Source organism: Gymnoscopelus microlampas (assembly GCF_963454915.1).
Source record: "Gymnoscopelus microlampas genome assembly, chromosome: 1".
In the NCBI taxonomy this organism is placed as follows: domain Eukaryota; kingdom Metazoa; phylum Chordata; class Actinopteri; order Myctophiformes; family Myctophidae; genus Gymnoscopelus; species Gymnoscopelus microlampas.
Genome location: NC_139962.1, coordinates 16652179 through 16680157, shown reverse-complemented (window position 1 = coordinate 16680157; position 27979 = coordinate 16652179). Strand labels below are relative to the sequence as shown.

Genomic DNA, 27979 nt, shown 5'->3' with positions numbered 1-27979 from the left:
AATCTTACTTTACTCTCTTTTCACAGCGTCTCCATTGTTCTAATCTATATCTCTCTAAATCTATTCCTATTTGTTCAGCTCCATCAAGTTTTTGTTTTTGATTGCTTGATTTGTTTGATTCGTTCAATCATACATTTGTTGATGTTCGTGTCCCGTGCAGCCTGCAGCGTGTCAGAGCTGAGCTCTCTCCACGAAGGGGAAAACGGCTTCCAACAGTCATATCGCAATGTCCAGAAGAAGGCTCTGCCCGCCATCCCTGACCTTGACCCGCAGCCCGAGCCCCAACGTCACCGTGATGACCGCAGCCCAGAGCCGCAGCGTTGCCGTGACGGCCCCTCATCACCCCGACGTTACCATGACAGCGGCAGTGCTGAGCCCAAACATCGCAACGATGACCCTTTTCCCCCAAGACGCTACAGCGATGACCCGCCCCCCTCCTCTCAGACAAACAGGTCCACCCGCAGCCAGCAGCGGCCCAACCACAACCAGGAGGACCATCAGAACAGGTAAGGACAGGAGTAAACACACATATACACACATACACTTGATCTATGTTCCTACATCCCTTTTGCTGCAATTCTCTCTCACTTTGTGACAATCTTTCTCTCTCGTATGTTTCTTGTATTTAGGTGGAATCCTCGTTCAGAACACCTGCAGAGGAAGGCATTTCGAACGGCCGGCCGGACAGGCTCACTGGACGAGCTGGAGGAATTCGCTGCCTCTTACGGGCAAGGAGGAGCTAGATCTGGAGAGAAAAGAGGAGACGAAAGGGGGGAGTATGAGATGGAGCTCCAGGAGTACAGAATGTATCCTTCCTATCGTGACGGCCCCCCACAGCGGTACCACAATGACGACCGCAGCGACCGCGATGGCCATCACAGGCAGAATGATGACCGGGAGGAGCATCACGGACGACACAAGGAAAACGGCAGCCACATAAGCCCGATTTCCTCACCTAAAAAGAGGCGGGGCACTTGGGATAATGAACATCCTCCTCCCCCGCCACCGCAGACCAGTCCCCCCTCTTCTTCTTCTAGAGAGAAGGACTACGATAGCACGTTTCTTAACAGACTCTTGGAGCGCAAGGCCAAGTTGAGAGTGTTCAGCCAGGGGAGGAGTGGGTCGCAGGGTGAAGATGATTCAGACTCGCCCTCTAAGAGCAGCTCTAAAAAGAGCAGCAGTGAATCAAGCCGCCACTGTAGCCGCTCACCTACAAACAGGCGCGACTTAGAGTTCCTGCCTCCGTTTGCAGAGACTGAACGAGGTAGAGCTGACAGGCCATCTCCACAGCCTACATACAACCGCCCCTCTCAAATGCCTGGTCATATCCTGCCTGGTCACAGAGAGGAGCCCAGGGACACGTCTAGGAAAGTGGTGAGTTTCCTCTACACATTACCCACTTAAATCCTCTACTCTTAGTAAAACAGACCTGAGTTCCAACTGTACTTGGACTGCTTTTTTCTATCTACACCAAATCTCTTCCGCAAAAATAGCAGATCTACAAGATCTATTAGTTCAGCTGTGTCTTTTCATACACCTCATAGCAAACTGAACTGAGCTGTAAGGTGTAATACCCAGAATATGGTTGGCTTTGCAAAACTTTATATAGGCCTAAGTGTTGCTGTTGTACCTTTGACAGGTCAGGTTCAGATGCTACGAGGATGAAAACTAGGTTATGTATCCAACCATTCTTCATAACACTTGACCCCTGGGTGACCCCTCACCCCCCTGTACCACACATGGGCCAAAATATTATTCAACATCTTTTCAAAGATTTCACAATGCATTTTATTGCCAAATATTCATTCATCAGAGACAATTCTGTCCGTACAGGCATTCTAGCTGCATCAAACAAATAATTCTAAATAATTTGAAACAAAGTTGAAATACAATTTGGTCCACTGTGGTCACGCCTCCAAGTTCACAGCCTAACAAAGCTAAAGTCTTTGTCTCTTCACCGTCTGACTCTACTAAATTAATCCTCTGTTTTCATGGCTACTTAGATATTTTCTGTTGTTGTGATCTCCTATACAAACTTACATTCTTCTTTCTCACCAGAACACACTTCTCAGCCGAGATTCTCTCATCGTTTGATCGACTGAAAGCCACACATGCAGCGGACACGTTATACAGCCATCGGTGGCAACGGGAAATGCATGTCAAACAATGGACTGAATAACTTACGTTTACGGAGACTTTGAATGTCGATTGAAGCAACTGTTCAAGGTACAGATGATCTCCGCAAAAATAATAAGCATTCTGATTGGAACAGAAGTGAGGCTGGATCACGCCACATGAATGAAGAAATGGACTATATTGATAGACAAATGAGAATAAATGCATGAGCCATGAGCAACACGTGTCACAAAGAGCATGGTAAATGTGTGCTGTCTAGAATACACTGTCTCACTCACTGGCCATCTTTCTCACACACGCACACGCACACGCACACGCACACGCACACGCACACGCACACACACACACACACACACACACACACACACACACACACACACACACACACACACACACCCTTTTCACAAACAAGTTTACAATGGCATCTAAACTGATGGATTCCCACCGTGACGCCGCTGGATGATGAAGTCATCGCTTATTGGTTTCTGTCTCCGGTTACTCCATATGTCTCAGTGGTGTTAGACTACACTGACCTTATGAATGCCCCTGGTCGTGTTAGAAAGTGCTCTATTCCAGGCTTTCCTGCTCTATCTTCTCCCAGCACAATGGGTGCATTCATATTCACTTGATGAGACAATATAAAACAATCATGGTTGTGAGACAGGAGGTATGTGACAGCACCATTACTGTAAAGGACCTACAGTAGCTTCAACGCAGTACAACACACAAACTGCATTTGTATCACTTAGTGCCATGGAGTGATTGCATTCGTCAGCTAAAGCGCATTATGTTAATGAGCATTAGCATGAGCATGCCAGCCAGAGCTTTTCAGAAGAAAATTCAATATAAAGAACTAATACTCAAAGATGGTATAACTGAACATGTAGATATTAATGTTAATCTATGTTGGAAATGTTATGTTGGATGTTTTTTAAAGAGTTTGCACAAGATGATAGTTCTCTCTAATGGGCTAAAGCTTGATGGAAATTTGAAAACCTTTTGTACATTTTGAAAGCACTTGTCTCAATATTTTCTGTTATTTTAACCTTGGTATGATGTCTTTTTATATGTGAACTTGGCCTATGCATTTGAGCTGTATGTGATGTTTTACTTTTATTTTGTACATTGTTTAAGTGTTTTGTGTATGACTGTATATAAGATTGTGTTCTTTTTTTCTTCTGATTAATGTTGCCCTTTCTTGTCTTATCACTGCTGTTATCAACGACTAAGCCAACATATCTAACACTTATCTAATGTACACGCGCGCACGCACACACACACACACACACACACACACACACACACACACACACACACACACACACACACACACACACACACACACACACACACACACACACACACACACACACACACACACACACAGTTGACAGTGAGGGTAAAAGGCAAGAGAGTCAGCCTTGACTCCTATTTAAAGTTTTACATTTTTCTTAATTTTATCATTCCACCCAAGTTGACCAAATCATATTGAGTAGACTTGATGTGAGGAAATATTCATGTTACTGTTTATTTCTATGGTTGATTTCATTATTACATTATTGTATTTTTTCTGACTGGTACGTGTGTGTGTGTGTGTGTGTGTGTGTGTGTGTGTGTGTGTGTGTGTGTGTGTGTGTGTGTGTGTGTGTGTGTGTGTGTGTGTGTGTGTGTGTGTGTGTGTGTGTGTGCGCGCGCGCGCGCCTGCCTGATTTATATTTCATCGTACAACACTCCCACTTGCCAAAAATAGCAGGTCTACAACCTCACTTTTGGCGAGGGACGTCATATAAATGAGGAATAAGTGAGAGAGAGAGAAACAAAGACAGAGGGAGAGGAGCAAGAAAGAGGGAGATAAAGAGAGGGATGACTACTTAGGTTTGTATGTGAGACAGTGTGTCATTTAGTGTGAGTCATGACCCCCGATGTCTTTGTCTATTGTTGTAATCACACGCTGCCTGTCGCTTTAATACAACTAGGTCAAAACAATCTGGAAACACTCAGAACAAACACACAGATGTGCCTACTCAGCCAGATTAAAGCTGCCTGCAATGTTGTTTTGTCCTGCGATACATATACTTATTTAATGTTTGTAATAGGCTACTTACCGTCCATTGCCAGCAAATAAACAGTATTTATTAAACTGAATAAGTACAGCATGTCTCATAATACAGACTTTACCTCCAGCATTTCAGTAAATAAAATCTACCTAAACTAAGAACCAAAATATATTTTGTGTTATTTTGTGTCAATGAGTGAATGACTGATTTTTTTTTACAATTTCACATATTAATGACATCAGGACGTGCATTTATGAGTCGATTAAATAATGTAGCGCTATTGAGATGTTTACTGTGTGTGTGTGTGTGTGTGTGTGTGTGTGTGTGTGTGTGTGTGTGTGTGTGTGTGTGTGTGTGTGTGTGTGTGTGTGTGTGTGTGTGTGTGTGTGTGTGTGTGTGTGTGTGTGTGTGGAGGTTATTATAGTTATTCATTTTTCCTTAGTTTCATTTTTGCTTTCAATTCAGTTTAGTTTTAGTGTCACCTGTGTGTTTGCTATTTAAAATGCTTAATTTGAAGTTTGGTTTATAATTGTTTCAGTATTAGTTCCAGTTTCAGAATTTGTCAGCGGCATTAAGAATACCAGAACAGGTATATGAGTATACACTAGAGTATTGATGTGTATGAGTGTGCATATACAGTAAGTTAGTATAATGAGAATGATGAAGAGAGACTGCCTCAGTGTGACCACTCACCACAGTAGACTACAGTATGTTAGGAATGTAGTTGAACAACTCCCTCCTGGCCTTCAGAGAAGAAGCAGCATGCATATGACATCACTCCGTCATATGTGTGTGTGTGTGTGTGTGTGTGTGTGTGTGTGTGTGTGTGTGTGTGTGTGTGTGTGTGTGTGTGTGTGTGTGTGTGTGTGTGTGTGTGTGTGTGTGTGTGTGTGTGTGTGTGTGTGTGTGAGGGTGCGAATTTGCATCTACTGTAGCAGCTGAAACTGTAGCTGACACCCACCCACTTGTCACCCTACTCCTCTCTACCTGAGAAACAGACTCTTATTAATCTGTATGTAGTTTGTCTATTCTGACTACTGAATAATGATTGCAATTGCTTTACATATCTAAATCAAATTGACCTGATTTAACCATTACGTTACCAACAGGCAATGGAGTTGACTATCTGTGTTTAAGTGCAGGACAGGGAAACAGGACACAGCTGAGCACACGTAGGAAAAACACAGTGGATCTTGGCAGAGTTTCCTTGGAGGAGGGTACAATAGCAGGGAAATGGTACTGGAAGGCTGTGTTCACACACAGATGCAGTGTGGGTGTGTTATTAGGGAGACGAGGAACAGTCTTTGGGAATTGGTGGGATCACTGGGATAACATACTTCAGGAGGACTGGGCATTCAATCAATCAATATTGTATCAATATTATATGACACTAGATATCGTTTGTATTGTCTTTTCCTGTTTTTAAAGGCTGCATTATAGTAAAGCGATTGACTGTTCAAGCAATTCTATAATTTCACTTAAAACACTAACAGTTAGTTATTATTTAGGCATTACCTTATGATTGTTTGTACCAGAGTCAAACCGTTACATGTTTATCAAAAGAATGTCATTGTGTAAATATTTTGTGAAAGCATAAATAGTTATCTCCACAATATCGTCAAGTCACAACATCGATATCAAGAAATGTTGTCAAAAATAGTGTGATGTCCACATCAATCAGTCCAAGATGCAAGTATATTGATACACATACAGTATATCCTACAGCCTACCATCATCATAGGGGATAGGTTCACATTATAAATGACTCTGGCATGCATTTATACAACTTACAACAATTACATTCGAATCTGAATATCCATCTATTTTCAAAGGCAATACAGACCACAGATAACAATTACTGTTGGTTACACATTCATAAAAGCATCCCCCCCCCACACACACACACACTTTTTCATTTTTACACTTTACAGTCTAAGATGTTAAGTCTAAGGTAGGTGTCAGCCAATTTTGGCTGACACTAGGTGTCAGCCAAAATGCTTTGGCTGACACCTAGTGGTTAAATCTGATATTTCTCCATAGTCTATTTCAAATAGGCTAATGATGAGCTGTTCTATCTATTGGGAAGAACAACCATGTTATACCAAACAGTGGTGGAAAAAGTACTCACACTTTTACTTAAGTAAAAGTATCAATACCACAATATAAAAATACCCTGTTACAAGTAAAAGGCCTGTGTTCAAAATGTTACTTGAGTAAAAGTACAAAAGTATTAGCATCAAAATATACTTGTATAAGTACGAAAATGTTTGAAAATAGCAGATCTACAAGCTTGTATGTATAAAATAGGGCTGAAGTGGTTAATGTATGTTTTATGATATAATAATGTATATCTGAAAAGTAACTAGTAACTAAAGTTTTCAAATAATTGTAGTGGAGTAAAAGTACAATATTTGCCTCTGAGATGTAGCTCGGAGTAGAAGTAAAAGTACTGAAAATTGGAAATACAACAGTAAAGTAAAAATACCTCAAAATTGTATGTAAGTACAGTACTTGAGTAAATGTACTCTGTCACTTTACACCACTGCTATTTAGTGGTAAATATGCACCTGTTTCGGGGTGTGGCCAATGATGATGAGTCGCGCCTGAAGCATCAAACATCATTCAGAGAAACAGAGGCTTTCATACAATGAACGAACGGTCGGTAGTTATTTAGAATGACTAATGCGCAAGGATTAAGAAGATTATAGTGTCCTCCGTTTTAGTTTTATGCCACTAAAAAGTCGTGTTTGAGCAATTTTTGTTTTTGTCTCTTTTTCGGAGAAGATCCTTTATTTTTACTGGGTCTTAATTGTGTGGGTTTTCAGTCACAACCACAATGTGGAGACTGTTGGCTCCGGCGATCATTCTACTTTTCCTTCCATCAGGTAATGTTTCTTTTGTTTTCGTTTTGAGCTCTCTATTGTGGCAATACTATTACAATATTATGTAAACTAGTCTACTTATCTTTTACATAATTCAAACTGTAGACTTAACCTGGGGTATCGGTCACGTGACAGTGGGTTGTGTTTACTAGACAGATACCAATCTCCCAAATGACTCATCCTGTCTGATAGTCTCACATGATGGACACTGGACAGAGCTATACAGTATCCACGAAGTTGTAACTTATTAGGCTAAGATTTTAATACTTGATGGGGTCCCCTAAAATTTGGAGTAAAACATAACATTTTAACATGGCCAATATGATTAATATCGTCATGCACAAATGTGATGTCTAGTCTTCTACATAATCTTTTATATGTGCCCCTCACCCTAATGTCTATTAACTTTGAGTTGGTTGTTATTGCTATTACCTCTTAACATGCTGGTGCACACAGACAGACTTCATCATGTCCATTCTGCCATTTGAATATCTCTTAGGTGGTTTCAGGGTCTCTTCCTGACTTCCTCTCTCTTTGTCTGTGTTAGGCTACTTGTTTTTCTAGTTCTGCCACTTTGGGCAGGTCTCCTTGACACACACACACACACACACACACACACACACACACACACACACACACACACACACACACACACACACACACACACACACACACACACACACTCTCTCACTCACTGTTTTATTTTCTACCTTTTCACTTACAAAACCCAAATGGTATCTCTTGCGTAGTACTACTAAGGTGAATCTTATTTTTGAAAAGATGCAGCAATATATATCTGCACTGAAATAAAAGCTCCCTACCACAACCTGTAAGAATTACTACCCCTCCTAAACACAACCACATGTTGAGTAACTTTCTGGTTTCCCTCTCTGCCCAGAGTTATTATGCATTCAAGTGAATGTTGCCCAGCAAGAGCGCAGCACGATGCTGTTTGCCAATATCATTCTGCGCTGTGACTACTCTACTTCAGCCAGCCTGCAAGATGTTCTGGTCACCTGGAGGTTCAAGTCCTTCTGCAAGGACCCAGTACTTGAGTTCTACTCCACAGGTGAAAACTGCAACTCATCCTTTCACACCAAATAAAAATAAGCTCTGGCATCAGTGTACACACACACACACACACACACACACACACACACACACACACACACACACACACACACACACACACACACACACACACACACACACACACACACACACACACACACACACACACACACACACACACACACACACACGCGGTACACAGTGGCTATCAAATGTCCCCTGGCCATTAGCTACTATCCCCACCTTCCATATCACTATCGATGAGGAATCTGGAAATCATAGTCATACATATATGTATAAGTACTGTAGACATTGGTGGGTAGGAAGTTACAGATGCTAATAAATATATTTACATTGGTTTTGAAGATGCAAGCTTTACACTGGGCCCTTGCATTGTAAGGACTTTGGACAGTCACTGTCATCCTATGCACACATAGCTGTTGTGTTACGTTGTATTAGTAAAATGAAGAGGCGTTCTTGTCATCAACCCAAAGCCCTACTAGTAAAGCCTATACCAGATGTTATAAATGCTATTTACAATAATCCCTTACAAAATGTTACTTGTGTTTTTGTAGCATACCAAGCTGCTCTACAGTTGGGTCAGGACCCTTCGAATGACTGCCCAGATCGCCAGAGGACGGTGCGCACCGTGGTCCAGAAGAAAGGAGCCAATGAAGCTATTCTGGGTGCAGAGTACCGTGAGCGCAGGATCTCTGTCCAAAATAGTGAGTGTATAAAAAAACGCTTGTTTTGTCTCATCTGACCCACCAGCATTGTTGACAAGACCTTGATCTTCCTGTGCTTCCTGTATCTTGAGACCAATAATAGTCCAGAGAGCATCAACATGAAGCTTAATATTCTGTCACACAATGTTGTCGTTGGTAAATGAAAATAACGGATTTTCAAGCCAACCTTGCAATTAATGGCTTAACACAGAAATCCAAATGAAACATTCAAAGTGAATTCACAAGTAGGCTATGAATGTATGCATTGTGGGACTCTTGTTTGAACAATCACTAGGAAATGCATATTATTTACAATTACCTTAAGCCTCCCAGAAGCTTAGTTGAATGGCTTGTGTAATTGTGAATGGTAGGTGTCAAGAAGCCAATCTCTGCATACAATAGCCACTGTTTTCATCAAGATAAGTTACAAAATACTTGAAAGCAACCCATTCAAGTGTCCCAAAATAAGTAGCAGGGATACTTTTATTTGACTTATTTGGTTAGTTATTTGAAAGGTTATATTATGTTTTCTCATGAAATGTTTGATTCTTCTTATTTTGTACTTTAAATTTCCCCACTGTTTCTGTCAACTTGCCAAAGCAACTTCCTGGGGATTAATGCATTTCTGCCTGAATCTGAATGTGAAAATATGTTTGTGTTCACACAGAGGCGGACCTGGTGATGAACGAGATAATGTGGTGGGATAACGGGGTGTACTACTGCTCCATTGATGCTCCTGGAGACACCACTGGAGATTCTGACAGAGAAATCAAACTCATCGTTTACAGTAAGAAACCAAACCTATGTTGGTTACGATGAAGAACATCAAAAAGCAAGAATATCTGTTCATCAAGATCATGTGCACGTCTTCGTGCATAATGCAGTTAAAACAAAGTCGTTTTACCATCTTTACCATCTTTTCTCCTCCAGATTGGTTAACAGTACTCCTCATTGTAATCGGATTCCTTCTTTTGATCCTGCTCCTCTGTATCTGCTGCTGCCAATGCTGTCCTCAAAAATGCTGCTGCTATGTCCGCTGCCCTTGCTGCCCACAGCAATGTTGCTGTCCTGAAAAAGGTACCTCACTCTCCAATGTGTAAATACATTGTTCTATTGAGTCTTGTAGAAACGTACCACGCACTGACCTGGGCATGGCAAGAGAATTCATAATGCTCTGCCCTGCTGCAACACTTACTCTGTGACAGTCTTTCACCAAGAAACTTAAATGATCGTACCAGTACATGGCATTTTCTATTCACAGCTTCAGCCATATATAGTACATAAACATAGACCATGTTCCCATTAATGCCTTGATTTTTGGATATCAAGTTTGTTTACATTTTCTCCAACATTAAAACCTGAATAATCACATCAATGCCAAATATTGCACAGTTAAGAAGCCATGGATCTTTGAATTCCGTTTGGAAATTACTTTCAGCTCGACTTCTCATATCAATCCGCACTTTACAATGTATTAAAACACAAAGATGATGTAACTGAAAATAATGTGCAATGATTTTTATCATATTGGATTACTTGTATGAATACATTTTCAAGCAAGTTGATTACCGGGATTACAAACCCCTTTAGGCTAAAACGTGTGCTCTTTTTCTTTTTGTCTAGCGGTGATGCAGCATCGTATGATAAAGGATGCTCAGAGGGCCATGGCCCCCTGGATGGGAGGACAGCCGATCTATGGACAAATGAGCAATTCTTCCCAAATGAATCCACTGCTCTACGCAGGTACACACATACCCAGCAACTCTGAAGAGCATATTTTGCATCGCCTTACATAGTGACTTATTGGAAATCAGCATTTGCCCTGATCTCAAATGTGTTTAACCAGGAATGAAGGAGGTTTTATTTGTCACTCATACAGATACAAGCAGTAAAATGTTGGTGCAGGCAGCATGTCTGCAAAACTGATACAACAGCAGCATAATTTACAAAAATATAATACTGGATTTCAAAGAAAAAAAAAAGAACAGACAAGATAAAAGATAGAAATGAGGTTAAATAGTACAGGCAAGACCCACACTCCAAAATGTTCTGTAAACCACATGATCCCTAGCATCGCTATTCTGTCATGTTAGGTGAATGTTAGGCTAAAACAGGTGAACACATCGTGTCAATTTGCGATGCATTGTGAACTTGTAGATCAGCTATTTTTGGCAAAGAGATTTGATGTAGAGTGGGGGGGGGGGGGAGAGGACCACGTATAAACCCCTAGGGGACCCCAGTCAACTAAGTATATAGGGGTTAACTTAATTCCTGATCTATGATTGGCTGTGTCTCCTCAGGATCTGCTTCGGGCAAAAGCATCGCTATGCAACCGATGCCCCTCCCCCCTCCCCACCCTTCAGCCTACAGCATGCCTCCACCGAGTGTCCATGGCAACCATACGCCCGCTAGCAATCAGATGCTTGACTACCTGGAGAGCCAGGTGAGGGGGATGGACATGACCAGTCCCCTTCTACAGGTATGTGAACATTTTACCCATTTCATTATGTTTACCTCTCCTTGTATACCAATGTCTGATATTTACTTCGAACGATAGCGACTCCCACATGTTGGTCAGCGCACCTGATCAGTGGGGAGCTGAATAGCGTTTACCTACGCCTCCGTTACATCATCGCAGGGAAACGCCTCACTTAGTGTCTGGTGAAAAAAAAGTGTAGTCATTTGTATTGGAGGTGACACATGCTTGTCTACAACCTCTCTAATGAACCAACCAGTAGGGGTCAGCTGCGACAAAAGGAATTTAGAATTGACAGAATGACTAAATTGGAAGAAAAGGCATCTCTTGAAAGTTTGAAATGCCTTTTCAGGGTTTTTTTAGCCTACAATGCAAGTTCACTTAATTTCAGTTTTTTTGTTTACACGAAGGATGAAGTTAAAGTTTCAAGGGATAGATCAGTCCTTAGCATTCTTCTTGACTGACAGGGGCAGTTCTTGCATTTTATTTATCTACTTAACACAGTTCTCCTCCTCTTGTCCCCTCCACCAGCCGGGTCCTCCACCCCACCACAACCAAATGCCTCCACCTCCCCATCACATGCCCCAGTCTGTCCCCTTCTCCGCCGGCCCTCCCAGCATGCTCTCCGCCCTTGATGACCACCACCACGGCCCCACAGAGCGCCGTGTCATCACTCTTCCGCCAATAGGAGAGCAGCACCCAGGGAGAATGCCGCCTCCTCCCAAGACACGCCCTCCAAGCTCCAGCGAAAGTAGTCGCAGCGGGTACCCCCCTCGCCGTGATGACCGAGGGGGAGGAGGAGCGAGACGTTATCCATCGCCAGCGCGCTCCAGAGGCATTCCTCGGAGCTACAGTGAGGAGTCCCTGGACGGCCGGGGTCGTAGTGTGGTGTCGGGAGCAACCGGCCGCCCTCGTTCCCGCTCCCGAGACGACCTGTTTGAGACGAGGTCTCGGGGCAACTACTCTCCTCCACGGCGATCGAGAGGTGGATCGTGGAGCTCCGACGACGAGGACAGCAGCCGAAGAGGAGGAGGAGGTGGTGGAAGACGGGCAGGAGGTGGAGGATGGGTTGAGAAGCCTCCCAGCTACACAGAGTACGAGCCTGGGCAGAAACCTGGAGCACGGCGGAATGATCGTTATACTGTAAGAAACACATTGCTTTAACCACTGAAACCGTACATGCTTAATTAACCGTGTCCCCAAGGGTCAAATGTTGCAGTGTGTTGTGAGCTTGTAGATCGGCTATTTTTGCCGAATGTTTGCCTAGTTTCGTCAAATGTTCACCTATTATGACATGGCCACTATAGGGATGCTAGGGTTGATGTTAGCAAGCATTCACACACATTCTGTATATATGTCTGTCCGTGGCTAATCTTGCAAACCACTACATAGATCAGCTCCAAATTTCTTGTACACGAGGAAGGCGGTCCCCAAATGTTTTCACATTTTGTGAATTCTTTTTTTTGTGTGAATATCTTGTGAATTCATATCCACTATCTATCCCAACGAACTTCATAGAGGCTTCCCAGAGATTCACTCGGAAGCCTTATTAGACCCCTTAATTTAATTAGAAGGCGTGTGTGTCTGTCTGTCTGTCTATCTGTCTGTTTGTCTGTGTCTCTCTCTCTGGAGCTAATCTTGCGTACTGCTGGACCAATCGGCGGTCTTGTGCACACCGCCAGTAGGCCAACCTAGTACCTCCACATTTGTTATGGTTTATATTGTTGAAATATAAATTCTGTATCTTATAATGGAAGTGGGGGCACGGCTTGGGCAGAATCTTTGCCCAAATTTGAAGATGACTGATGTCCTCAATATGCCAGAAATAAATCATAAAAGCTGCATGCATACGCCTTCTATTAACATTTTGCCAACAATACAATTCCAAAGTCGCATCATTAGGCGCTGTCTTGTTTTTAAATGCACGGCTGCAAAGCTACACAGAAGCACGTACACAGACACCTGTAAAAATGTGTCGATGCTGATCTAGTGGGTCTAAAGTCCATGTGTCTCTCTCAGGACAAGAGCTCTCGCAGTGGCAGTGTGGTCATCTGAGCCGTCCCGCTGGCAGACCTCCTGAGGCTTCCACTTAAGATGGCTACTTTCAGTCACTAGAATGGATTGCTGTCATTCAATATGCCACAATGTTGTTGATGTTGTTTTTTACCAACAATAAGTGAAGTGGTTGCCAACCGTAGGAGAAGTTGTTTGGGAATGGGTACCTACACTTAAGTGGCATCTGGTTTGGCAAATACAGCAATAAATCGTGAAATGTTTTATTTAATTTTTATTTTTTGGGGCCTCATGTTGTTTTTAATTGTACATTTTTAATGCCAACTTGAAATTAGCAGGTATTGTGTAATTGATTTGTCAGCATAGAGATGGCCTTGGTGTGAATAGCCTATGATAAGATCTTGATCGAAGAACTCTCTACTGTGACAATTTATTCAAATGTATGTATATATGTTTTTTGTTTTATATTCTATGGCTATAGAGCACCGAAGTCTGACGTCACTGTCGCTAGAGGGCGCTGTTCCGCTGGTTCGTGGCTTTGTTTTTTGTGTTGAAATCCCCATTGGGGAATCTTGGATCACGTCATATAAGAACTGTGTTCCAAACATAAACACACCACCCCTGCGATTCTGTCAGGGGGTGGCTCTGCATCGTTTATTATATTCATCTATATTTGATACAGCCTGTTTCTGGCGAAAATGGAATTAATTCTGCCTTAAAAGTCTTTAGAACTACTACTTCCGGGTCTGAAATCACTGTCCCTACAGCAGCCGTGTTCATGGGAAATGTCGTCTTTGGGTTGTTTGACTCGTTTCTAGCGTTTATTGTGTTACTCTTTGGGTAAATGTGTACATTTCCACCTTCAGTCGATGCTTGAATCATATCCATATGAGTAAAAAAAGCCGGGGTGGTGTGTTTGATTTTCGAACACAGTTCTTATATGAGGCGATCTAAGATTCCCCAATGAGGATTTCAACACACAAAATAAAGCCACGAACCAGCGGAACAGCGCCCTCTACTGGCAGTGATGTCAGGACGTCAGTGCTCTATTCTTATCTGAGCTGTAGCTACTGCAGGTTTTGCAATACCCCCCTCTACTGGATCAGTAGGGTTATGGCCATGTTATAGAGGGTGTTTAGACTAACTCAGGTACTGTTTTATCATTGCGTTTTTGTTCATTATTGTAGTTTTATACCAACCTGTTATTGTCTGTAAAATTGATACATTCGTTTTTTATTGTTTTAGTCAATCCGCACCAAGTGAGATGCTAGCCAATTAGTCTCGCGTGGCCAGACTGCTGCCTCCCACAATTTTACCTATTTTTACCTATCCTTTTCTCTTGTCAACGAAGAGAAAACATGATGCTACACCCCCCACACAGTGTATTTTGTACATATTTGTTTCATATTTTCAAGATGTGTTGAAGTAATAACTGTATTTTACCAAAACTGTTTTTAATGAAAACCTGTATGACATGAAAATGCTGCAGCCTGATAAATGTTTGTCTAGAACCTATTATGTGAGACAAACTAGTTGGTGAATGAAGGAAAGTGCTGTTCAATGTGTTTTCTAAAATATTATTAGTATGAATGAAGCCATATTATGACAATAAAGCACAGCTGAGTCAACTGGTTGTAGTTATGTTTTTTTCTTTACTTTATCATTTAGACAAGCTGAAAGGGCCACTATGAATGTATGACTGGGTCACTATGAATGTATGACTGCACTATAAGGTGTTTCATGAGCTGTTATTCTCAGCTTAATGAATGATCTCATGATTTTGTTTTTGTTTTACCATGGTAGAAATAGAGGAGCTGAGAATTGACTCGCCTATTAAAACATTGACATTGTAATACAATAATACTTATAAATGTATGACTTCCTAAAACTCAAAAAACAAATAATTCAACAAATGAATATGCATGCATGAAAAATACTACATATCGGCACGAGAAATCTACTACTTTCCAAGCTCATGTTTTGTGGATTAAGAACAGTGTTTAGTGCATGGTTTAGTGTTTACTATTGTGTTTAGTAGTTCACGTCGCACAGCCGATGACGTTTGTGTGAAAGTCTTCAGCAGACGACGTCGCAGCGCTGATGACGCGCGGGGTTCAGAGGAGGAGGTGCAGTTTTGCCACGTCGGTTCTCTCTCTGTGTGTGTCAGTGTTGCCATGTCGGCTTATTATAAGCGACTTTGGGATGACTTTTCTGTAAAGTTGCTTGTAAAAAAATGTAGTTGCGTTTTTGTCGACTAGTTTCTAATGTGTACTTGCTTATTTAGGCTTGCTTCCAAATGTAATAATTTTTTTAACCAGTGGTTCTCAATCTTTTTCATAAATGTTTTGTGCGAGGGAGCACATGTCATGTGTTAGACTGTTTCACAATTTCCTCCTCATATTCCACATTTTATTTAAAGATTTTTTTGAAAATAGCAGACCGCGTTGTGAGCCTGTAGATCGGCTGCATTGGCTATTTTCAAATATCCAATGCATGGTTTTAAGTGCTCATGTGGCCTAATAATAGTTGCTGCTTTTGGGCTTCTTTTCTAGACCGGGTTGCTTATATCTCTCACAGAACCTGGCAACACTGGTGTGTGTGAGACGTGTGTGTATGTGTGTGCAATGCCTCACACTGTTGCTCATCCCAAGCGCAGGCAGCTTTAAACAAGTTTTTTAAACCCTCTACCCTCTCATCCGAGGCTCAACTAAGTGCACAACGCTGCCTTTGGCCTCGCAGCTCACTGAGAAATGAGCGAACTTTAGGATCTTGACGCTAAAACATGGAGAAAAGAAGTGGTCGGTGGCGCTGCTGTGTGTGAACTGATGCATCCTCGTCCAGCACACCCTCCGTTACACGTTGATGCCGTGTAAGTAACTGACGAACACTTCTTCTTCGTGTACAACGTGTACGTGTAACCAACACTACTTCTTCTTCGTGTACGTGTGCGTGTGCCCAACACTGCTTCTTCGTGTGCGTGTACGTGTAACCAACACTTCTTCGTGTACGTGTACGTACACACACACTGTCAGATTTAAAAAGATATACCGTTTTTTTTTATTCTCAGCGCTTTGGTGGCGGGTCACGTGTGTGTTGAGAAGTTGTTGGAGGAGAAAAAAAAGACAACAAATGCGTGATGTCACCGTTCAGAGTCAGACTGACACAGTTGGGAAAAATCCCCAGTGTTACTTTAACTCTTTGAGTGTACAGATGTAAGCACAAATGGACCCTAAGGGTCCATTTGTGCTTACATCTGTACACTCAAGAGTTACAAATCAGTAATTGAGCACTGTGTGTTGTCAGAATGGAGTGAATGCATGTCCTAGCAAGCCTGACAGGAACAATAACCCCTATCTTAACAATTCAACAAATCACGAGTTGGACTTGACTGAGGGATACTGATCTCTCTACTTGTATGATTTGATTACCCCATTATTCACGTCTTAAACATGCATGCATTCTACACAGTAACGTCCTCCCATTTAGGATGCATCCTGTTCATTTAACTCAATGTACAGTCACGTTTGAATGCTACTTTTGCACACTTCAGATCTCAGAGTTACAAAAGGCTATTAAAGTGAGCACTTGAGCATTTTGCTTTTTTTTTTATTGTGTTTTTTTCTTCTTCACATCCTCTCAGATCCTATTTTCGCATTTGACTTTTGACTGTTAGGTTTCGCTCTGCTCCCTTTGCAATATGGTGTCTACAAATTGCCGTTTCCTGTGGGACAGATAGACTTATCTGCATGGTGTGACTACAAGTACAAACCAAGTCACGATGACATCCAAAACTTAGCTCTGTCTGTGCTCTTTTGGTCTCTACAGCTCCATGGCATTGTTTGAATAAGTAGGCCTACTGTTGTGTAACTTACTTGACATCTGTCTTCACATTGTTTGGTAGTAACTTTAAGCAAAAGGGAGAGCACTTAACCCATTTTCAGCCATTTATCTTCATATAGTTGGTCTTCACTAATTCTCATAAGTTGGCACATTTTCCCGTCTACTCACTCTGTGTCTCATTGGTGGGCTGTGCACAGTTCAGAAACCTACCAATGACATCATCGATGGGGATTCCAAGCTAAACTACAACCTTTGTCTTCTTGGAAAGTTAGCATGCTCAAATAGAAGCCATTAATAAAACAATTAAAAAGTTGTTTGAAACTTTCCTACCAATGATGTCACTGCTAGGTGGGTGAGACACGTGTAAGTAGACAGAGATGGTGCCATCTAGTGAGGACCAATTATATGAAAATAGGTTGAAAATGGGTGAAGTGCTCCTTTAATAACTATTACATAATCCATGGTGACATTGTCTTTCTTTACTAACTCTGGCCTTTTCTTTTCCTTTCCAGCAGTCTAAGTGTGTTTGCTGGGTCTCTGAGGAGGAGAGGGAGGAGTGTCTGTCGGCTGGTGGTAGCCCGTGGTTGCCACGGTAACTGGCGACCATGCCAGGAGGTCGCAGGGGCCCTAGCAGACAGCAGCTAAGCCGCTCTGCTCTGCCCTCCCTGCAGACTCTGGTAGGAGGCAACCTCACCAATGGCATGGGCCTCAGGAACAGGTATGAGATCAGTGATTCTCAAACCTTTATTTTATTTCAAGGACCCCCAGTTTGGTATGCGTTATTACATTTTTACGCTCTCAGAGTTACAAACCTGTAAGGACCTATTTATGGTTCCTAACTATCTATCATTTAGCTGTGGACGCCCTGGAACCCCGCAAGTATCCCCGGGAACCATTGATGTAGATACGCACACACACACACACACAGTCTCTCACACACACACACACACACACACACACACACACACACACACACACACACACACACACACACACACACACAGTACCCTCCTATATGATGCAGGCTGGGCACAATTGAAATGTATTGGGTGCATTCTCAACCACTTAAGCAATAATTGTTGTAAATTAAAACTGCACCTAACAGATGCTATATGATGTTGGGCCCAAGGTTTTTGGGCTCCCTAAAGGTAGCTCTCCACCAAACAGACAGACTACTACAGATTACTACAGACTGGCAGTCGAATGAAGTAGGTAGATCAGTCGGTTGGAAGGTGTGAAAAAAAGTTGCTGAATGCACCTGAGCCGACATCGACAGACGGCTACTATGGTGCTAAAAATAGCCTGTTGAAAATGTATTTTTCAACAACAAGCCAACTGCTATCCGACAGTCGGCTTTCGCCGCTTCTTTACAACTTGTGACCCGACGCGACAGTGTACCCACTGCCCATTCAACAGCAGATTTTCGGCAACAGACACTTATAACACTTACCAATACTTACTGCCGCCGGTGGAGAGCTACCCTTAAGTAAAACTGTCTTTGGGGGACTTCTGTGTAAATATTTCAAAAGGAGTATGATTGTCTATAGATAAATAGTTTTGACTTAATGAACTAAAGGTCCTCTGAATTCCACATTTAAGGATGTGGTCTGCACAAAATGATTACACAAGCATTTTACATCTGCACCTACTGTAATATTTGATTACACATACAGTTCTCCCAGTAAGCAGCTATACCACACATCTTTGTTTATTAACTTTTATAGGAATATACTAATATAGTTATTATTGTCAATGTTTATAGTAATATAACTTATGATGACTTATGCTTCAGCATCATCCTTTTTGTGTGGCATGATCAAGCAATGTCAATAGGGATCCAGAAAAGGTGATGAAGTGAATCGCAAAGCAATGCTCGGACAACAAATGGCTTTTCTATGCTCATGACTATTTTCCTGAGGACACTGTTTCACAGTATTATGATGATCTTTCCAAAATACATCTTATCTTATAAATCTGTTGCTTTGGCAGAAAACTGAAATGACTCATCCTAATATCTTCCATTGCCTCTAAACATCTTCTGAAACACTGTGGATCCATAAACGTTGACCATATTACTGACTTTATTTTGCAAATGGTTTTAACAAAATGCTGACTTTCGGGTAGTTTTTGGCATTTCTGCTGCACGCCTGTGTAGATGCTGATCACATATCACCTTCAACTGATGTTAATCGCAGCCCTGTATGAACCACTTCCTCTGTGCTATAAATACATCAGCAAAAGGTAACTGGTTTTGAGTCACTGTCTCCTGCGGAACATCATTAATACAGACCAGTTTTGCTAGTAGGCATGATGAGCCACTGAGTGTGTGTGCTCACTGCTCACATGCATGTTTGCTTATGTTTTTTGCAGGAGTGGTAATTCAGTGGGTCTGTCTGCCCCGCCTCTTTCGGCCCTCATCACCCCGGAGCCTGTCCGTCACTCAAGAATCCCTGAGCTGCCATTGGACAGCAGCCTTTTGTTTGAGTTCTTGCTCTTTATTTATTTGCTGGTGGCCTTGTTTGTTCAGTACATAAACATTTATCGGACTGTCTGGTGGTACCCGTACAGTCATCCTGCTGCCTCTACCTCGCTGGTGAGAGCATGCTCAAATTATATTCAACTATTATTACTTGTGTGACTTAATTAGCATCTTCAGATATTTCCTAAAAAGGTGCATAAACATGACTTTATTCATCAGAAATCTGTGTTTGGGCAGGATAAAATGTTGTATTAGTCTTATGTCCTCCTTTTGTATGAATGTGTTGAATCTGTACAGAACTTCCATCTGATGGACTACCATCTGGTTATCTTCATCACAGTCATGTTGGCCAGGAGATTGGTGTGGACTATTGTTTCAGAGGTAAACACACACACACACACACACACACACACACACACACACACACACACACACACACACACAGACACAGACACAGACACAGAGACACAGACTCATTAAGAATGAAACATTGATATGCACAGATGTCCCATTGCCCTGCCACAGTGGTTATCAAAATGGGGTCCAGGGCTCCTTGAGGCGTTTATTATGGATCCCACGCCAGCTCTTGGCAAACCCGCTGTGATTGGTCAGTAGTCGCTGTGATTGGTCAGTAGTCGCTGTGATTGACAGTTCTCGTTTTTGCAACTATGCCTATACCTAACCTTAACCCTAACCTCAGTAAAACTATGCCTAAACCTAACCCTAACCCTGACCCTAACCTCAGTAAAACTATGCCTAAACCTAACCCTAACCCTGACCCTATACTCAGTAAGACTATGCCTGAACCTAACCTTAACCCTAACCTCAGTAAAACTATGCCTGCCAGGGAGCCAATCAGACAGGTAAGGCGGGTCTATATCCTGGAGCGTTGGTAGGATCCATAATCAGGCCTCCTTGAGGGGATTCCAAATGGACCCTCACAGGGCTAACTCTGAGAGTGAACACATGGAACCAATTAGACCTTTTAGGTCCTTGAAATTAAAAAGTTTGACAACCACTGCCCTAACCCTTGTTTGGTTGTGTTCCTCCAGGTGTCTCAGAGCACTGGTGGCTCGCTGGTCCGCTATGTGGTTCTGATTGCAGCCCGGCTCAGCCTGCTAACCATGTGTGGCTGGGTACTCTGCTGGACCTTGGTTAACCTCTGCAAGAACCATTCTGTCCTCAACCTCCTCTTCCTTGGATACCCGTGAGTCTGTTACAGTTTTTCTCGATTGCTTAATTTGCATACAAAAATGGGTTCCTGTAGCACGAAAACCCCATACCCTTGTATCACTTCCCGTACTGGCAAACACGTTTCCACAGTTCAATAATCCATTTTGTAATGCAAACCCTTCACACAAAAGTGGCCAATAAATCGGACTATATGTTCATTCAGCAAAACATGCTCGAAGACAAGTTTAATTAGTCATCAGAACCAAAACCACACCTTTCTCCATGTGCAAATACTAAGCCTCAAAACACACCAATCAATCATAATTGCAGAGTCAATAAATGGGGCTGAAAGGCATGTCCATGTGCTTTGGAACAATGGATCCTAACAATGTCAAGGCCGCCATGTCAAAGTGGGTCCATGCGACACGGTACAACCCCTATAATTTCTAGATAAGCTGCACAATAACTTTCTTAACAGGAAGGGGAACAAGGGCAACCAGAGCAAGCCCAGTATGTTGTCATTTGGGATAATGTGAGTTTCCACCAGGCTGCGCTGGTTCACACCTGGTTCAATGCCAACCCAGATCCATCGTCTAGCATTTATTCCCCATTTTTGAATGCAATAGAGGAGTTTTTCTCAACATGGCGGTGGAGAGTGTATGACTGCAACCCCTACTCACAGCAAAACCTCCTGGAGGCAACGGTGAATGCCTGTGGTGATGTGTCTGTGGAGTCTATCCAGGGTTGGATAAGGCAAACAAGTGCATTTTCCCACGCTGCCTGGCAAGAGCAAACATGATGTATGACGCTGAGATATTATGGCCTAACCCAGAAAGTGAGACGAGATGATGAGAACAGTGATGCTGATGCTGAGCAACCTGTACATTTGGAAATACTGTAGCTTCTAGAAATTGGGTATATGACTGTGTATGAGTCTTTTTTTAATTGTCAATGTGACATTTAGGTCAGGTTTTTGACCAGAACAGCATTAACATTAGTATTCCCCTATCACTATTGGAAGAGGTATTTACAGTATTACAGTACTGTTTTCAGGGTTTCCTTGTGATGGCTAATCATTTTGGTAGCACGGTACAGTGTGTTCCAGTGTGTAACAAGCATGTCATCTGTGTTTTTGACACCTTATGTCTGAGGGCAACGTTTGATTTATGATCCCCCGAAGCAGTTATGTGTTTGTATTGTTGGGTGTGACGCGTGAATTTTTAAAATAGTATACTGTGACGGCCCTATGGCCTATGTCAGGGTAGAAAATGGTGAATCATTCCAGGAATTGTGTCAACACAGCAAAATCTAGCCTGGCATGGCTACAAATATGTATATTTATCTATTTATATCTCCCAAGTGCACAAATGTAACTGAATCATTTGCACACAAGTTGAACCCCCCCTAAACATATAGTATACGTCCAGACATTTGGTGAGGAATTCTGCACTGACTCTCTTTTCTGTTGTCCCCCCTCTCTTTTCCTGCTGTTCATCCATCCCAGATTCGGGGTGTACGTCCCGCTCTGCTGTTTCCACCAGGAAGGGGGAAAGAGCCAAACGGCAACAACCGACTGCGATTACCAAGCTGACCACCACCAGAGCGACCTATCAGATGCACCATTCTTTCGTCCCCGCGACTTCTTATTCCTGTTACGAGAGAACCTTAGGGAGCAGTTTGCCAGTACCCCCCACGCACCCACGCACACCTGCCCCCCACACACACATTCACACACGCCAGACCTGATTCGCTCTGAGGTGGAGGAGCTGAAGAGTGACTTTAATCGCAGAATCAAGGAGGTGCTGTTCAACTCTCTGTTCAGCGCTTATTATGTAGCCTTCTTGCCCCTCTGCTTTGTTAAGGTTGGTATCTGTTATCTTATTTGTGATTTGTTTACTTTTTTTCTTCACAATTTAATTGCTATGGACACACAAATCGTATTAATTTACGGTGGCATTTCCTGTTGTTATTGTCATCATCAGTCCATTGTGTTCCTGTCTAGGGTCCAACCAAAATATTGTTTTTGCATATTGCTTTCTTCTTAATATCAGATATATATTGGCATGTCCATATTTGCCTCTGGTTCACCGCACTATCAATGAATGTAAAAGAGGAGAGATTTAGTTTTGTTGTTGCTGTTGTTGACAGTATGATCTGCATTTCTAGAGCACTTTTATCCTTACTGGGAGTAACTGTGGCCCCATGTAGTTCTTAGGGCAGTAATGGCACTACAATTTATTTGCTTATACAATACAATACAATACAATACAATTTGATGTAGATTGTTGTAAAAAAGGAAATGTTGTGGATGTGGACAATATTATACACTTTGCCTGTGTATGTTTGTCAGATGTTTTTAGACTGTCCAATACCGAAGAGAGAAAATCATTGCAAGTCTCAGGGCTCTTTTATTTTGAATTTGCAATATTTATTCTTTGCACATTTTATTTAAGAAAGAAAAAATACATTTGCTATCAGCAGCTTTGGTAAAAAGAAAAGAAAGGAATCTGAATTGTCATGAAAAAACAAAAGAAACATTGGTTGAACCCTATGCGGGATTAATTTACTATGTTTTGTTGTAATGCTTGTGTATGCATTCAGTATATGTTTACTTATCTCTGCCTCTTTACTTGTGTAGAGTACCCAGTACTATGACATGCGCTGGTCGTGTGAGCATCTGATCATGGTCTGGATCAATGCGTTTGTGATGTTGATGAGCCAGCTGCTGCCGCCCAGCTACTGTGACCTGCTCCATCGCTCTGCAGCACATCTGGGACGCTGGCAAAAGCTAGAGCACGGCTCATATAGTAATGCTCCTCAGCATCTGTGAGTGCCTCTTGCCACACAGGTCAAACACGCGCACGCACGCACGTATACACACACACACACGCAGGACCGATATCACATCCTTGCACATGATGTGTATCAAATAGGGGTGCAACAGTTAATCAAACTAATTGATTTAATCTATTATAAAAAAATAATCAATAATTAAGTCGATTAATAATCGATAAGTATTTGGGGCATGTGATTATAGGCTTAAAGTTTCAGAAAATGTAAACAAATAAATTAAAGTTAATCTACAAGCTCAAAATGCGTTGTGAGCTTGCAGCTCTTGTGTCAAATATTTCTGGTGTGTGATAAAGCCCCGCGTGTGCACCTGTCTGTCTTTCAGCTGGTCAGAGAGCACCGTCTGGCCTCAGGGGGTGTTGGTACGACACAGTCGAAGTCTCTACAAGGCAGTAGGGCCCTATAATGTGGCACTGCCCAACGATGTTTCCCATGCAAGATTTTATGTGAGTAGGTGCGGTGGTTGGATGGACCATACACACACATTCATAGATGCCATGAGGGAAATTCAGTTGTCATAATGCTGTGCTTTAGCTTGCATTGATAATAACGTCTGATTTTTGAGAAACAATGCCCTGTTGTGAGAGTACACAGTAACATCCTAACCAAAGTAATTCATGGGTCCATTTGGTTCCATTTGTACACTCTTTGGAGTTAAATGAACCCAAAGATTTTACTGTGTAGAGCTCAGTATTTATCAGAGGCATCATTCATAGAGCAGAGATGTACCCATTTTCAACCTTATCTTCATATAATTGTTCCATACTAATGCTCATCATTATAAGATGGCACAATTTCCGTCTACTCACTCTGTCTCATTAGTAGGCTGACCGCTCTGAAACCTGCCTACCAATGATATCATCGATGGGGATTACAAGCTAATGGAGACTACAGCCTTACTCTTCACGGAAAGTTAGCTTGCTATAATAGAAGAATAGATCTAGCATTAATAAATAAAAAAATAAAAATAAATTACCAGAATGTTTGAAACGACCAAACCTGCTTACCGAAACTGTCCACAGACTTCCTCTAACACACAGACCAAGCAGACAAAAACAGTACCATATTATAATAAGTATTAATGAGGACCAATTATATGAAGATGGGTTGGAAATGGGTGAAGTTGTCTTTTAAAGAAATGTTACAAAAAAATAACTAGATAACCATAGTATATGTATTTTTGCCTGTATCACACAGTCCTTGTGAAATCCATAGATATTTAATTTCTGGCCTTCCATCTGTTTTGTAGTTATGTTCTTCTGTGGTCCTTTCTGCCTGACACCGTCTCTTCTCTTTGCACATCTAGATCCTGTTTCATAAGCCATTGCGGATCCTCAACCTGTTGATCTGGATAGAGTCCAGTGTGGTCCTGTACCAGCTCTATTCTTTGCTGCGGTCCGAGCGCTGGAACCACACACTCTCCCTGGGGCTCATCCTCATCTGCAACTATTATGTCCTTTTTAAATTACTGCGGGCCCGCATCGTCCTCGGAAAAGCCTACTCCTACCCATTGTCCTCCAACAGCTTGGGGCTGAAGTCACAATAACGGCCCTCCCTCCACCACCCGCCCCTCACCTAAGAACTCTGAATGTAAAGAGGAGGTGGGTGAAGGGTTGGCCACGTGGAAGAAGCAGGGATGGGCGGGCTTGCTTGACGATAGCGCTTCGGGACAGACTGTGAACTCATAATTACGTTTTGATACGGTTCTATTTTTCATGCAATGTTTATATACCTATTTAAAGAGTATTTTTATTTTGTATACTGTTTCCAGTTACACCGGGCATTACCACGCCGACAACGTTGGTATGAGGTATTATATGTTGCTAGGCGACAGGAAAGTGAGGGAATGCCGGGAGGTGACTTCCACCAAAGATGTTTTAAGTGCAGGTGGCCAAACCCAGAGTAGACTTGGCCTCTGCCAGCCAGTTTCGATTGTTTGCACGCCCAGACAGAGAAGAGATTCCGAGCAGACGAATTGTGCCTAAATGCTGACCAATGTTCTGCTTATTCTGCGAATCCCCAGGGCCCTTAACATTTCATTTTGGGATCAGTCAAATTGATGCAGCTGTTGGGGGCAGTATGACGTTGAGCATTGACAGTTTTCACTGCACCACTCGAAAGAGCGCTGTAGAGCTGCAAATATTGTTACCATTATTTGCGGCTTCGACACGTTTTATCTTTCAAGCAGGGCCTTAGGCTGTGTTTTCTACCATCACCTAGGAGAGAAGCGAAAACTCCTGTACGTAGATCAGTTTATAGGAGCAACGCCTGAGGTGCTTTGCTGCTTCTGCAGGGACTGCTGTATTCCTCCTCCATTTGTTATGTTACTGTATTATATTGTGAGTATCGACTTATTTCACAGCAACAGCTATCAGGGCGAGAGTTATACTGGGGCATTGACGAGTGATGAGATTTTAGGGCAGATGTATGCAATTTCTCACAGTGTTTGATCCCCTGCCCCAGTTATCGAGCATTTCAAGTGTAACTTTGAAGAGCCGACTGCTATAGCCGGGAGACTGTTGGTTCATTTTTGTCTACCCGTCTTATTTAAGTTTGCCCATTGTGTAGGCAGGTGTTGAGGTTATTCGCTATGATGTTGGCCTATGTTTCATTCATGTTCCTTTAAGGTTATCAAGTCGCTGTTTTATATAATTTCCCTGTGACTGAGTGGTTAAACCATAACAAATCGGATCAACATTTTGCCATGGTATTGTTTCCTTTTTTATTGTTGGTTGGATAGACGACAAAATGAATACAGGTAATACAAATGTCTGTTGGTACACCCCATACCTCATAACCCTCTCTCCTCAACAAGTATGTACATGTAAAGTACACTCACCATCGCATGGATTCGACTATGTAGGATTTCTGATGAGAACAACCCCCCCATTACTGTGCTTTCCATTCCCATGAGGGAGAAGCGCAGAACCAGAGCGAAGACGACTGGAGGCAAGATTGCGTTTGTGAGATTCTTCCTGGTATATACTGTATGTTCTCAGTTACCAAAATGGTGTTACATTTTGCCTTGCAGTTACATTGCCTTTGGGTCAAGGGTGTGTGTATCTCGATCTCAACTCAAAGTGGTTTCCTTCCTTTTGTACTCATCTTGCTCAGTAATCAGCAGGCTGTGGGTAAGGAGGCGATGCAATGGGGATCCGTCATATCTTCACACTGATGTTCTACACATAGAACTGAATGTTTATGCTAATAATTGGTCTTCTGAAAAATTGCCATTTTCTGAACAGTCCAGAATGCTGCACTGTTTACTTAAATCTAGATGAAGAGCACTTGCAGATGGGGGAGAGAGGAAACCATTTTTGAAACACAACCAGGCGTCTGAATTACCAGTGGTGCACAGGGCCTGAACTCAAGTCTTGCCTCTTGAATATGCTCAAGATAAGTGCCATACATTTGCCTATTCCTCTGCCCCATGATACTTAACTGTCAGTCAGTAATAAAATCAGCTCCTTGGTGCACCTTATGCATGTGTGGAGATCGAATTGTCATTTTCCAATTGAATGTAGCAGACTTTGTGAGTCAATGGTGCTGTTGTATGGGTCTTTTATGTTGTTGGCATGAGCCAAAATCCTAGCACTATTTGTCATGTTAATTTGGAATGGTTATTGTATTATATCGTCACCCCTTTATGCCATTGCCCTAACATCCCTTCAATCAGAAGAAGTGGCGGCGAAGTGGCAGGTTGCTTTGGAGCCAGCTTCTCTCATTCAATTCTCAGGCGAATCTCAAGTCTGTCCTGTTAACGGCTCCCATCCCCTTCCTTCTCGGATTACTATGATTGGTGGAACACCCAAGGATAATGTGTGAGGGAGGAGACGGAGAGGGGCAATACTGTACGCTTGAGAAAAACTGACACTCAATCCCTCTAGCCTGGGATATCAATCCAACCTGTTCTCCTGAGGTGTCGACTACCCTACGCCACATTTACACTCAGACAACGCAACTGGAGCGTGTGGTTTTACATCGGAATGCTTAAATCCATGTTGTCGCTTGTGTGTACAAGCAACCATGATGGAGGTTGTAAAATTGAGATGCACGCTTTGTCTATCAACCTTCATATTAATGGAATGTGTTTGTGTGCGGGAGTAGTCAGAGAAGCTGGTCCTAGTTGACCCTTTTACAGTATTCATTGCCCCCACAGCGTTTCTGAAAATGCCTCTTGACATCTGAAACAATAAAAACGGTGTTAACACTTAAGGGTTTCATGTGGGCATGCATGTTGTGTTGTGTACACTTGTATCTTTTTTCCTGTTTGCAAA

General features: G+C 42.3%; 3 protein-coding genes across 5 annotated transcripts in view; all 3 read left to right on the top strand.

The window, feature by feature from the left end:
- Nucleotides 1–2532, top strand: part of LOC311046462 (immunoglobulin-like domain-containing receptor 2) — an 18162-nt gene extending 15630 nt beyond the window's left edge. For all 3 annotated transcript variants that reach the window (XM_084058774.1, XM_084058775.1, XM_084058773.1), the window contains 3 exons: nt 161–506; nt 630–1374; nt 2059–2532. In XM_084058774.1, the coding sequence (XP_083914900.1) occupies nt 161–506; nt 630–1374; nt 2059–2094 (1127 nt within the window). In that variant the 3' untranslated portion in view covers nt 2095–2532. The remainder of the gene's footprint in view (nt 1–160; nt 507–629; nt 1375–2058) is intronic.
- A 4300-nt stretch (nt 2533–6832) lies between these two features.
- ildr1a (immunoglobulin-like domain containing receptor 1a) lies at nt 6833–14986 on the top strand. The gene is made up of 9 exons (XM_084045163.1): nt 6833–7078; nt 7974–8144; nt 8722–8871; nt 9539–9658; nt 9802–9948; nt 10495–10614; nt 11172–11350; nt 11879–12490; nt 13367–14986. Exons 1-9 carry the CDS (start codon nt 7030–7032, stop codon nt 13400–13402), a joined length of 1584 nt encoding a protein of 527 aa, XP_083901289.1. The 5' UTR covers nt 6833–7029; the 3' UTR covers nt 13403–14986.
- A 982-nt stretch (nt 14987–15968) lies between these two features.
- Nucleotides 15969–27917, top strand: tmem39a (transmembrane protein 39A). Its single transcript, XM_084062717.1, has 9 exons — nt 15969–16229; nt 17713–17918; nt 19571–19793; nt 19977–20060; nt 20732–20886; nt 22357–22714; nt 23491–23678; nt 24028–24148; nt 25009–27917. Exons 2-9 carry the CDS (start codon nt 17806–17808, stop codon nt 25246–25248), a joined length of 1482 nt encoding a protein of 493 aa, XP_083918843.1. The 5' UTR covers nt 15969–16229; nt 17713–17805; the 3' UTR covers nt 25249–27917.
- The last annotated feature ends 62 nt before the right edge of the window (nt 27918–27979 follow it).